General features: G+C 34.5%; 1 protein-coding gene across 5 annotated transcripts in view; it reads left to right on the top strand.

Annotated features, from left to right (window-relative positions):
* Nucleotides 1-1,445, top strand: part of LOC149086371 (protein bicaudal C homolog 1-A-like) — a 37,302-nt gene extending 35,857 nt beyond the window's left edge. For all 5 annotated transcript variants that reach the window (XM_089254927.1, XM_089254917.1, XM_089254935.1 and 2 more), the window contains one exon: nt 529-1,445. In XM_089254927.1, the coding sequence (XP_089111053.1) occupies nt 529-647 (119 nt within the window). In that variant the 3' untranslated portion in view covers nt 648-1,445. The remainder of the gene's footprint in view (nt 1-528) is intronic.
* Nucleotides 1,446-14,333: the final 12,888 nt, after the last annotated feature.

Here is a 14,333-nt window from a genome sequence, read left to right as displayed (position 1 = left end):
AGTAAAGCCAGTCACATTGAGGGAATGTTTGTCTGTTGTCCTGTTTCTGTGATCAATCTTTTAATAAGTATAACCTACTTGTCTATATTGGCATTTCTGTAACTTTGAGAGTTTTTTTTCATAAAAAAAAATGCAATTTTGAATTAAAGTGAGTTTAATCATAAAACTTCACTGGTATCAGGGAATAAAAGATTTTAATATAATTTATATTAAAATAAGACCGTCAACATTAATATTAGCTTTACTATAGTCTCCAGAAACAGATGTATAGTCAATTATTACGCAGTTATTAGTTTTTATTTTAGTTGGCATTCTAGGATTAAATTGATCTCGTATATTTACGGCTTTCTTTTTTTTTAAATATATTGTAATTCACTTCAGACTTGCGATAGCTCTTAATTTCCTGCCAAGGGTAATTTATATCCAATAATTAGGGATTTTGCCTATTCTTTAGATTTAAAGTATTGACTTCATAAGCTTAGATTTTTTTTTTTATTTTTTAAGTTAGTGTTTCTATTTTCGTTCCAGCTATAAGAGAACCTAAAAAGCTGGATTTATCCCTTCGACAGTTCAGAGCTGCTCCCGGAGCTGAACGAAGACCTCTTTTCTCTCGGCATTTGCCTACCGCAACTACAGATGGGAAGTAATTGTTTCATGAAGCGATTAGAAATTCTGGCAGGCACAGGTTTCAAACTGAATTCTACCAAAGAAAGAAAAACCAAAGATTATGAAATATTTTGTATACTGGTCTTGTTTTATATGTATGTATAGCAAATGTAGTATATATATAAAAATCTGTCCCAAGGACTTCAATTGTCAGTGCAATGTTTTTGACGCTCCCCCCTGCATTCTGCAAGAGATGATCTATTTTTATTACACAGTTAAGTAATCTCACAATTTCCTTAAGAGAAATTCATATTTTTTTACGAAACAAATAATTACTGACTGTGGTATTTTTTAAATGAAGCACAATTTTTTTTTTTTTTTCCCTTGTTAGTTTAGTATTTTTTCCTTATAAAGTTTCCGAATGCATGAATATTTTTGAGAAAGTTGGTTTTTTTTCTTTCATTTTTGTATTCAAGAATTCGTTTTTGATGTTATTCAAGATAGTTTTATGTTTTTATTGAGTTTGGCTGACAGCTTTGTTTAGGCAAATATAAAATCAAAGTATTGAAAATTGTTTTAGCCTACTCGAAGGATGAATTTTTTTTTTCTAGTGTTTTTTCTCCTTTATGTATTTGTGAAATAGTCTAACCCAGTAGTTTTTATTGTTCCTGATGAATTTGTTAATACTTTGTCGTTTTCTTTTTTTTTACTTTGTAAGAACGATGGTTATTTCGCCTGTGTTTTCGATGTATGTAATGTTCCTTTTTTCTAAACCTTTTGAACCTTCAATAAAGTTCCTAACTTTGTGCTTTAAGATCAATAAAAATTGTTGAATTCAATTTTATGGTTTCAGTTATTTCACCTCTTACTTAAAATAACGTATCAAAAGCCCAATTTAAAAAGGCAACTCAAAATTGTTTTAAGATCTTTATTTCAGATTTGATTTACATGGAACTGAATGGGGGAAATCAACCTGGATTTATTATAGTAGGAAGCACACACAAGCAGAGTTGAGAATATTGCTGTTTTAAAAGAAGTCATTTTATTCTGTTTCCTAACATGTATAACTATTTTTCTGAGTTGTCTTTTTGAACTGGGCAATAAAAATATATATTTTCTAATTATTTTGGTTATTTTCCTACAGGTGTGGTTTTTATAGAACATGTAATCCCAGTCTAAAATGTAACTGCTTCAATTAAAAGGTATTTTAAAATTGGTGTTTATAGACATAACATTTAGCTAACCAAAAATTACCCTATGTGAAATATGGATTCTGAGCTAGTTTGCATGTTCATTGTATAATGTACTACGCTGATTTATCCGTTATTTTTAACCCTTTTTCAGTGGCAATCCCAATATATATATCTCGTCAAACTTGATCTGCTTTATTTGTCAACCCAAGATATTGCATCGAACTGTTTTGTCACCCAGAGATAGTCTAGTGTAAAAACAGCTTTATTACATTTTTAGAAGTATTTTATTTCGCTCTCCAACTGCCTCCTCCGAAGCAGAATATGCTGAAATCTGCTGTCTGTCTCAGAATAATTGATATTACTGCAGAATAATCTGGAAAGATTTTAAAAATGTATAAAACTATATTGCAGAAAATTTCTAGGCAGCCAAGGGTTTGTTGCAGAACAATGTAAAACATTGTTTTGAGGATGAAATCACTCTTATATTCGATGTTAGATAAGGAGCGAGAAAAAGGAATATATACACAAGTATACTTTTTAGGGAAAAAAAATATTTCTCTTCCTAGAAAGGATATATGGCGGGTGTTTTTTGTATTATAGTCAGGGAAATGAAAGATGGAGGAGTGTGTGAATTTTCTTGTTTGGTGGGGGAGAAACTGCTTGCAATTGGGAAAGTTTTTTAAAATATGCAGTAATAAAATTTGGGATGGTGATTCACAGCAGTTATAATTGCAATTAACAATTCAGCAAAAGTGTCAGTATTATTTCTCCTCCCTTTCCTGTATTTAACTGTTTCAGAGATATCTCTTGAAGCTGCGAACCTATTTTGTTCAAAGATGACTAGTCTTTACAAGTGTTTCAAGATAAATTTTTGATCTTAAAGAGCAGTAATGTTTTCAATCTGTTTTTCCTAGAAATATCAAGATTGCTCAATGCTAGTCTCTGATACTCATGTGCGCTTGATCAATTAATCATTGTATTCAAGGTTTGAAATTTTATAAATTTCAGGCATATTCAGGTCAAAGTTGCTTTTTGTTTGACTGACATAGGTTAATCCCGTTTCAGAGAATGCAGGCCAACCAATTCGGTCATGGTTACAATAGAATGTTCAAGATTTCTAATTTTTTTATGTATTGTGGCACACAGTTTTTTTTTAACTTTCATGGTTATATTTTCACATGGCAGTGATCTTCATTTGATGCAATTTTAAACGATAACCTTTTGGTATCCATTGCAGCAGCTACAGTAAAAGGGTCCAGTGTTGGATAACCACTGTTTAATGAACAACATACAAAAATTAATTTACTATTACAAACTTCGGTTTGAGTATGTATAGTTTACAGGATAATCAGATTGCACGTATAAAATGTGTTTATAGGTACCAATTTCAAAATTGGGGTTTTATAACATGAAATTTTTAGAAATTATACCAGCATGTCTCAATGATATATGAAATGTATATGCAAAAGTTGAGAAAAAGATATTCTGGCCTACTTTCTCCAAAAAAGAAATTAGGTTGGTTGCAGGGTTATTTTAACATCTAAGGTGCAGCATGAAAGCAAGATTTGGCATTTTGATTTTCAAATATGTAAATTGGTAAGAAATATTTTCGGCCAGATATACAGTCCCATGGTTAAGAAAGACCTAGTTAGCATCTACAGATTTTTTTTCTATAGATATTTCTCAGCATTTTCCATGTATATTCTGAAATAGTGTGGTGCAGATTCCCTCTTTCACAAAAATATTAGTATATTAAACCGGGGCAAAAGGAGGTCCTAAACACTTTCAGCGCCCCGAAATTAATGACGCACAGGGTCCTGCATCTGGTTAAAAGTGAAAAAACTTGCAAGGAAAATTTTAATTATTGACAAACGTTGGCTTTATTGCTGTGGGATGTCCTATTATTACAGTATCAAAGAATGTCATTTATATTTCAGGGGGGGGGGGAAGTTTAAACTCAACCAGCTATTGCTGTAGCTACAATTGCTGCTATATAATCCTGGATCAATGTCTTGCATGTAGAAAGTGCTGTTTTTCTGTGGGTTTGATAAAAAGAGGTATGCAATACATAACTTACACACTATAACTGTCATAATTACATTTGCAAATCTGTGAGCATTGAGGAAAGAATAGGTCACATCTCCCAGTATTTTTTAGGAACAATAGAAAAATTGGATCACAAAAACACTTTCTCTGGATTGTTAATGGAGAATAGCTCACTGATGTAGACATAGAAGAAATTAGAAAATTAACTATTATCAGCAATTCTCAGAAATCGACATAGGAGAGATTAATCAAGCTGACTGCTTCTGAAATCTCAGCGATACCGCATAAGGATGATCAAAATTTTTGGAGGAACATAGTAAAGGGTAATTTTGTAAGTTTAAATCAGCAGGGGAATTGTTTCCATGAAATAGACCCATCCATGTGTGTGTAATTCATGTGTAGAAAAATTGGTAGAGGAAGCCTTGTTACTATACTCTAACAAAAAAAATTTAGAAGAAACGATGACATACATTTAGGTTGTTCTTTCAGAAAGCATCGCTTAAAACTACTGGAGTGTCCCACCCTTCTACATCTTCCACACAAAGCAGATACTGTATAAACGAGATGCCTAAAAAATTTTATGGTTCGAGTTATTCGCAGTTACCCCACTGAGAGTATAGAGGGACGACAGTATTTTCATTAACAACAGACGTGACCCTCCTCACATCCTTGAGTAGGGCCCTAGACTGAAATCTTTAGCGGGGGGCCCTTCTATACATAGGCGTAAACTTATTGAAAATGTCGGGGAGGCTCAGGCTCTAATGGAACCTCGTTTATACGACGCGTCGTATAAATGCAAAAGCAGTACTGAAAAACGAACTTTTTCCGAAAATTACCCTCCCCCCACCTTCTTTTTTACAGACGTTTCCCAAAAAAAAATTTTTGTGAAAAATCTGTCTTTTTGATTCAAAATCTTATGCTTGAGAAGAAATATTATACTATCATAACATTACTGTTGCTAAAATCTCAAGCAATTTTACGGTATTCATTTCAAGATTTAACAGGAAAAAAAAAAGTGTTATTTAAACGTTATATAAAACGCCCTGTACTTGTTTGTTTTGCTTTCTATATCTAAGCAAAAAGTAGATAATGCATTGAGTTCCGTTGTTGAAAGATATTTCTCTTAAAGAACTAATAGTGTATATATGACATGAATGTCGCTCTCCACTTGTTAATACAAGATATACAGAAGACTGGATGTTGTGAAGATATTACTGTCATCTCTGCCTCCACCGGGAGGCAGAGATGAGTTTTTTTTCCTTCCTTAAAAAAAAAAAAAAAATTAACATCTCAAATAATAAATATCTTCACAACATCCAGTCTTCTGTATATCTTGTAATAGTGTATATGTTTGCTATCAGCAAAAGGCCGGAATTAGAGGGGGGCAGAGGAAGCAACTGCTCCGGGCGGCAAAATTTAGGGGGTTACAGTTTTAGGTGGGAACAGAGAACACCGTTACAAAATTATCGAATGTGGGGGCGACAAAAATCCCAGTTACGGCCCTGGGGGTGAACTATCTCTGCGGTCCTTAGCCGAAAAAAAGTAGTTAAGCCCCGATTTGTCCTTAGATGGCCAGTAGTTCGACTTTTCGGTACTATCTCTAAGCTAAGGACTTTTTTTAGTAGTTACTTAGGACCGCTGCTAAGGACTGCCTAGCACCAGTCCTAAAGCAGCAAGAAAAGTAGTTCACGGCGGCCATCTTGGAAAAGAGGAAATTTCGTCTCTGGCCGCGAGTTCTCGCTGTGATATTTAGCGATGAAATATGCTGGTTTTTTTTTTCGAATTAAAAATTTTTTTACGATAACAATGACAGATAAAACTTGGATTATATCTTCGGTGTCATCAAAGTTGAAGTGATTCATCGTTATATCCTCCAAAACCTGCTGTAGTATACATACGTGTATGTTGACATCGGCGATCGAAGCCACGACGAAGTGCTTGCATGTTCATTACTGAGGTAAGAATTATTTTATTGCTATCGAACTATATAAGAAAAGTGTTAGAGATATTATTAATATTTTTTTGCTCGGTAAATGCGTTATTTAAAAATATAAATGGACATAATGTCACGCAATCAATAGGGCAATGGATGTCACTTGGTAATGCTGAAAAATATCAAATAGCCCATGTATATTTTGGGTCAGGGGCGTAGCCAGAAATTTCGTTCGGGGGGGGGACCAAAGTGACAGAACATTTGGCCATCTTTTTCCCTTTTTTCGGTCATTTTCTCACATTTCGGGGGGACCAGACCCCCAAGTCCCCCCCCCCCCTCGCTACGCCCTTGTTTTGGGTTGTATTGAAAATATTTACATGGCGAATGAAACATGAATCTTCAATTACGATAATATCAGATTGAAATTTTACATTCTATGTTTTCTGCTACAATAATTTTTTTTAATGAAAAATTATGTCTAAATGAATTGAGCACATGCGTAAATAAATAATTACAAATACAATTCATTGATAATAAATTATAGCACCTAAATGACAAAAATTTTAATTAATTTTTTTGTGATGAGTAATGGTGAAATTTAAATAATGCATGGTAAAAATTGGCAGTAATGTTAAATATTAAATTTTGTAAAACTCATGCACTAAATTTAGTGTAAAGGATTAAAATATAGATTTGATATTTTGAACTGTTCAAATTAACAATATTGTAATACTTAGTGAAAGTTAAATTTTCAGAAAAAAATCATATGCTACTACTTTAAAAATTGCACTACGGTAACTCGCTCTGAGATGAATATTTAATAAGGAATCATTATATATTTTTGTTGATAAAAAAATGAAATTCGTACAATGGGACTAAAAAACAGAGTTTTAATTTCAGGCACAGTTTTTAGTGCTGAGGTATATATATTATAATGAAAGGAAGCAGATTCGTGTTTGAAACATATTACTACTTCAGTATTTGGGTTATGGCCTTGCTGTGTGTGTTCAAATTGAATTTTTTGCCAAAAATTGTTTTTGATTTTGTGTGTATGGGTAACGACAGAAAAAAAATTTCCATGTCGAATACTTAAGAACTTTAAAATATAACATTTTGAGATGTTATGGAACTGAAACTTTTAACATTTAAACTTTAAACAAGCATTTATTTTTTAACGATGTTGTTAGTAAACAGCTGATATATATATATATATATATATTGTATATACATTTGTGAGACTTTTCTAACTCTTGAAAAATTTTGTTTCCCAGGAACTTAGCTGTAGGTAGCTACGAAGTTATGTGAAGGTTTTCATGGTTACCAAACAATTATACCAGAGCAAACAAAGGTAATTTTAATTCTTTGTATTTGACTTTGAGCAACAGTTTCCATTATTATTTTCATGTAAAATAAAATATTTCCATGCATGATTTAATGACATAAATTTTAACATTGTGTCGCATCATTTTCACTGATTTCATTTGTATCAACAACCCTAGTGGAACAAATACAGTCAAACCCCCGATTTAATGCCACCATCCCACCCAAAGAATTTTGGCGTTATATCAGATCGCAGACATAATAGCGTTTCGGAGAGGCTGTATTACATAAATTCACACGTTTATTAAGAAATGTATTTCAGTGTCTCATTTATGTTGCATGATGAATAAAATAACTTGGTACTTGTCAAAAGCCATTGAACACGGGGCTCAGGGGTAGTCCCATTCCAAGGGCGTAGCGAAGAGGAAGACTTGGGGTTCTGGTCCCTTCGTCCGAAATGCGAGAAAATGACCGAAAAAAGGGAAAAAGATGCCCAAATCTATTGTTCTATCACTTTGGTTCCCCCCTCCCGAACGAAATTTCTGGCTACGCCTTTGTCCCATTCACTTTGGAAACAATACATGAAATGATTGTTATACAGTCGAATATCCTGCTATAACGAACTCCAAGAAACCGGAGAAAACACTTCGTTATAAAGAAATTTCAAATTGTTTGCATTGTTCCTATGTATACTTATTAGAGGGATTAGAAAACCATTCGTTAAAATGACGTTTTCGCTATAACGGTATTCGTTAAAACGGGATTCGACTGTAATTAGAGCCCGAATTTTCCACTTAAAAAAAATGGCTAAATATGAACTAAAACTGAGAAAATATATGCTAAAGAACAAATAACCAAGCAAAAAACGCAAATACGTTTTTAAATGCATCTTTTCTATTTGTCTCGGTGCAAATTCATTTGCAAAAACATTCTCATGCAAATGATTTCTACATGTATTTTATTTAGGAATTTCTAGTCATTAGTACTGTAGCTGCTCACCAATAGAAAGAAAAAGTTGCTCGAAAAAGAAGCAAACTACACAAGTAACAAAACATGAATAATGTCAAAAATGGGCGGATTTTTCTCCTGAGAGATTTTACTTCTTTTTACTTGAAAAAAAAGAAATGACAAGCAAATAAAGCACCCGGGCATGGTCCATTGTAGCTAGAAGGTCCTTGGAGTTGAGCAACCAAACTATTTGAAAATGTCGAATTTCCGATTCGATAGACGATGTTGACTGATCCATAAATCCATGGAAGTGAGCATGAATGTAGTAAGTTCAGACTTTTAATTGTTCAGTTGGTCATCTAAACCGCTTTGATGATACGAAATTCTATGTCGTCTTATACTCTTAGAGAATCAACTGATTTGAGATCAAAAATCAATTTCACATGACTAGAGTTCCGTTCAATCGTTAATATTAGAACGAAATGATCTCAAAGACGTCCCAATGCAGATAAAGCAGCAATTTCCTTCCCAGCAATGTCCTTACAGACCAAAACGTGAAAATTCGTTTATAATGAGAACTACGTTACAACGAAAACTTTTCTCGTGGTTGTGAGCTGTTGTTACAACGAACTTTTATTGTATTATGAGCAATATTAATTTGTAAAATTAAAAAAATTTAATTAATCTTCCGCACAACTTGAAAATTTGCACTTATTCTGAAAATTCTTCAATTACATACATTTATACACACACATTAATGCTAAAAAGAGGTTAATTTATATAAATGCAACAAACAGGAACTAATCATAACAAATTTATAAATAGTGCAAAAAAAAAATAAAAAGGTCAATTTCCCGTGACTTTTCATTAAATTAAGTTGTATAATAACTAAGAATGGCCACTGAAGCTGTGCTTTCCAAAGTGTGAAATATCGCCCCCTAGGGGAAGGGGTCGATGCAATTGTCCAAAGGGTCGATAGAAGCTATGGGTTTAGTATAGGATCCTATGGGTGGGCTTGAGTTGGGAGAAATGAGAAAGAAATTTTTTTTAAAGAAGGGCTATGGAACAAAAAGTTAGGGAAACTTTTCACTCAAGCAGTGGTTCTCAACCGGTGCTCCATGTACACTTCCCGGGGGCTCCGCACCCACTCGAAGAAAATAAATTAAATCAGTAAATTCGATAGATGAATATAAGAGGAGAGCGTACGGGGCTCCACCATAGAAATTTTACGCCGAATAGAGGCGACCACTGATGCATATTTGTGTTTGAGTACAGGTAATCATTTGTGGAGATTTTACTGTATTTAGGAAAATGTAATGGAACCCTTTGTGTATATATACATCTCCCTATTACGTTTCTGACCATACTTATTTGAACGACGTTTTGCTTCAGTTGCTATACATTATCCCTGTATACAGGGCCTAATTTCTTCATGGACAAATGAAGCCTTTATAACTTTGAGCCCCCGAAATTCAAACAACATACATTCACTGACCAATTAACATCTTTGACTCTTGTCGCAAGAGCCTCCTAATTCCTGCTTTACCCAGGGCCCTGCCTGTATACACTTCAATTAATCGACGTTTTCACTTCGATTCGAACTCCCAAGTCTTTGGAAAACACCTTTTCTATCAATCGAATCACATAATTTTTCAATTGGTAAAAACGTGTCACTGAAATACAGTGTTTTACGGATTTCAAAAACACATCATGAAAAAACGTTGTAATCGGAAAAACTAAGCGGGATCGACTGTAGTTTCTCATGCATATTTTTTACTGAAAAAGTCATAAAATTTAAGATGATTGACTGGTTCAATCAGGGCCGCAACTACACTGCTCAAAACAATTAGGGGAGCAAGCAAAAAACCGTGCGAGACAGCCACGTATTGACATACAATGGATAGTACACGCGTATCAATGCGCAATACAGAAAAAAAGACGTAAAAAAAATTGGAATTAAGCTTTAATTCTTTGAAAATATGGAAAAAACATGAAAAGATGATTTAGGGCAACAATTTGGTTACATGTAAACGATAAAAAAAAGTACTGTTTAGACATGATGCATGAGTTTTAATAGGGCGTGTGGTCTCCTCGAACAGCTAAGACTGTTGCACACCTGTTTGCCATGGATGCGATGAAGTTATCGATCAGACTTTGGGGAATACTGTTCCACTCCTCAAGAAGTGCAATCTGCAAGTTTCGGACAGTAACAGGCGGCCTTGGTCACGTAGCAATGCGTCGTCCGAGCATGTCCCAAACATGCTCGATTGGATTCAGTTCAGGAGAGCACGCTGACCATTCCATACGCTGTATTGTTTCAGCTTCAAGCATGTTCTCCACCAGACGAGCTCTATGCGGTCGGGCATTATCATCCTGGAAAACAAAGGAATCTCCAATGGCTCCAGCGTAAGGGATGACATGAGGTCGCAGTATCTCGTCTGCATACCTTCGGGCCGTCAAAGTGACATTCCGAATGATATGCAGGTCCGTACGTCCGCCTATGCTGATTCCACCCCATACCATCCAACCAGCTCGTCTGTATTGTGACCTTTCACGAACGAGTGCGGGGTTATTTCGAGTGCCCCTGTCCCTCCATACCAGAACACGTCGGGTGTCACACTCCAGACTGAATCCGGACTCGTCTGTAAACCGCACTTGGCTCCAATCATGTTGCTCCCAATCTCGATGTTCAGCAGCCCATCTTCTTCGGGCTGCACGGTGGCGTGGGGTCAACGGAATGCAGACCATTGACCTACGTGCATAGAGCCCTCCCTCATGAAGCCGATTACGTACTGTTTGGCTGGACACCCTTCGTCCTGTTGCCAAGAGCAACCGTCTTTGCAGATGCGTAGCATTCCCAAGTAGCACAAAGATATAGATCTATATCGTAAAATTTCAGTTTGCAATATAGATCTATATCGGGCCACGATATCGTTCTAGCTAAAAAAGGCATAGTCGGAGATAAATAGATCTATATCGTGAATGTGATATATTCAAATAATTCAAATTTTGGACAATAGATGGCGCCCTTTCGGAAGAAATAAAAAAAAATATATATAATTATCTGGAGGTGGGTGGGTTTGTAGCCTGAACTCTTCCTAACTATAACTCTGTATCTTACCAACCCACCACTACAGCACTAATAATTGGTTGTTATTATAAACATTAATTTACAAGTAATATTTTTTTACTTGTATTTTCAATCAAATTTATTCATTTTCATGTATGCACAAAAATTACAAAATAGAAATTGTGAGACAAATCAAAATTGTGAGTTAAAATCAAAATTTCATATGAAAAATTATTCATTCAAAAGTTTTTAATTTCAATTCAAACAAAAAATTGTACGCTCTACTTTAAATTTTCTCCAAAATTTCATTTGAAGGCAATATTTTTATTTAAAGGCACACAATATGGTGATATATCAGCATATTGTGTATCTGATATATATCTTTGTCAGGTGCACGATATAGATGTATGTCATGTTCAGGATATAGAGCTATGTCTTCTTTGATAGATCTATATCAGGTCTATATCGAGAATCTGATATAGATCTTTGTCAGGTGCACGATATAGATCTATGTTTTTCAAACTATATTAAAATAATTTATTGTCCCGAGTTATTGTCCTTCAAAGTAGAGATTATTCACATGGAATCAAATACATATTCGACTGAAAAATTAAAGACTTGATCGATTAACATCATAAATAATTTGCACCATATAAGACGAGATCGTTCTATATCATAGTTATGACATCTGATATTCCTCTGACATTTCGATATATAACGGTATAGTCCAAATATTGTACTATATCGTTGTGCTACTGGGGTTCTTTGTTCTGTTTCGACGGGCTGTTAACCGTATATACCGGTCATCAGTTGCTGTAGTGGCGCGTGGCCGACCTTGCCCTGGTCGACATCTAACATTTCCTGTTTCTTGGAATCGATTCCACAGCCTTGCAACAACACTTCTGGCGACTCCAACAGCGTCCGCGACACTACGTTGTGTTTGCCCGGATTCCAGTCTGCCTATAACATGCCATGCCATGGATTCCGGTAAATCACGTTGTTGAGACATCCTCAAGTCACCTTGTCTCAAAAAACAATACTGCGCAATCGAATTTCACAGTTACGGCAGTAAAACAGACGTTTCTGCAACATCCCGATTTCTGCCCTTATCTCCTTTTTCTGGTTTTTGACTTCATGAACTTTGATTTGCATATGAAGTTTTCTTCTGTTTCCTGCTAGGCTTTAAATTATGGATGATTCATTTTATGTTACTTGTTGACAAGTACTGAAATAATTATTGAACGGGCTACGGTATGCTGATAGCCAGGGGGTGAACTATCTCTGCAGCCCTTAGTAACTACTAGTCCTAATGAACTACCGGTCGGAGGACTGAAGCTAAGGACCGCTTCAACTACTAGTAGTTAAGAGGTACTATGTACTACCAGTCCTTAAGGTCACGTGACGTGAAACAGTAGTTAGAAGGGGAGAACATTTTTGGTTTCGAGAGTAACAGATCTCTAACCAATCGGGAAGCTGTTTGAAGCCTACAACTACTACTAATTATTTAACAATCGTTTTTCCGCAGTGGGTTGTGGCAGCGATTTCATGTTTACAAACAAACATGTTGTAAACAAACTTTTTCCGAGGGACTCGCCATACATTTTTTTGTCACCCGTGTTTTGCAATTTTTTTTGCTCTAATATCGCTGGCTAGTTTAATTATTTTGTAAACGTATGAGGCCGTTGCATTTTTCATCTTGCGACTTCTTTTTAGAATAAGATTCAGTATATAATAATAGTCAAAGTATTTTTCTTGTCCGAGCTCATGGACCCCACTTTTAGATGATTGAAGAAGCGAGTATATGGGACCCCAGCTGCATATATGTGGGTCGCATACTGATGAAATCGAAATTTGAAAACAAAAAAAAAATTCTTACAACAAAACGTAAGATTTTAAATTAAGGTTACCGGCACTGTTGAGCCTATGGTCGTAGTGTGCCTTTCCAGGGCAGACTTTCCCTTTTTTTTTGAGGGGGGGACCTTCTTCCTGAAAGGGTTATTATGCAAAATAATTATAGAATTTTTGGGCCCCCTATTCACCTCGGGAGCCCTATTTGAGGCCCCAGCTGAATACTATTTTTAATATTGAGTGTCACTTTTTTTTAAAGACCAATTTGTTAAATAATTTTTTATCATCAATTTTTATTCCTTTTAAATTCGAACAACGAATTGCAAATTCTTTCTGGAGCAACTAAAATAATAAATTATTGATAATTTTACAAGATAATTATTTTTAATTTTATAATTAAAAGAATTAACTGCCTTGCTGCGTATTGTAGTTCTGTATTTTAAACTATGGGTTTCTCCTCAGTATTAAAAAATACTATCAGAACATATTTCTCTATGAATGAGCACTTACCTGTTAATGCAAGTGAATACTTTAATATTTAAAAGATATATACTTCTATATTAAAGATCTTTCATCAATTTATCTGTTTCATATTTAGCTTCCAACAAATAACTTCACCTGATAACTTTCATTTGATCGTATATTTCATTTCAGTTCATTAGAAGATGAATGATTGATTGAAGTTGATTAATAGAAACATGAATTGAATAACAACTTACACACATGATTTGTCATACAAACACATTTTATTTCAAACATATATTCATAGAAAGTTATCATAATCACAATTTATTTGTTGTACTTTTCTTAGAAATCGCACCTTTCAAGAATATAATTTTTTGAGATTCATTAATTTTCATCTGCATCTTCAAATGTTGATTTACCTGAAATTAGAAAGAGGAAGAAAAAAACACTTTTATTATGCTTATCAATCTTTAAATGTACTGTATATTTTATTTCAAATTATAACAATCTTTAGTTGCATAAGTAGAGATAATTCGTGCACAACAGCACTTTGTCGACTCGCCACCATTTTATCACAGTAGGATCCAAAATACATCAACTGTGTTTTACAAGGGAGGCCTGGCATTGCACACAGATGCACTTGTTCATGTCTGGATGTATTTACCTAGGGCTTCACAAATCTTAGGAGCCAACATTGCAAAAAAGAAAATCATACTGACACCTAAAATTTTCTATGCAGATCGCAAAATATTTGGAGTTTATGTCTGCATCTTCCAATATGTGAAGATTATCACTAAGTGCTGAAAAAGTTGAAAATATAATTTTTTTTTACTTTGGATTATTTCTCCTAAAAATATGCTTGGCTGCGAAGAAATTTGGCCGGCGCCAAAAATGTTTTTCAATT

The sequence above is a fragment of the Pholcus phalangioides genome, unplaced genomic scaffold (genome assembly GCF_987345545.1).
Source record: "Pholcus phalangioides strain wild (caught in Gottingen) unplaced genomic scaffold, Ppha-v1.0 ptg000004l_1, whole genome shotgun sequence".
NCBI lineage: Eukaryota > Metazoa > Arthropoda > Arachnida > Araneae > Pholcidae > Pholcus > Pholcus phalangioides.
This window is presented reverse-complemented; position numbering and strand designations above follow the sequence as displayed.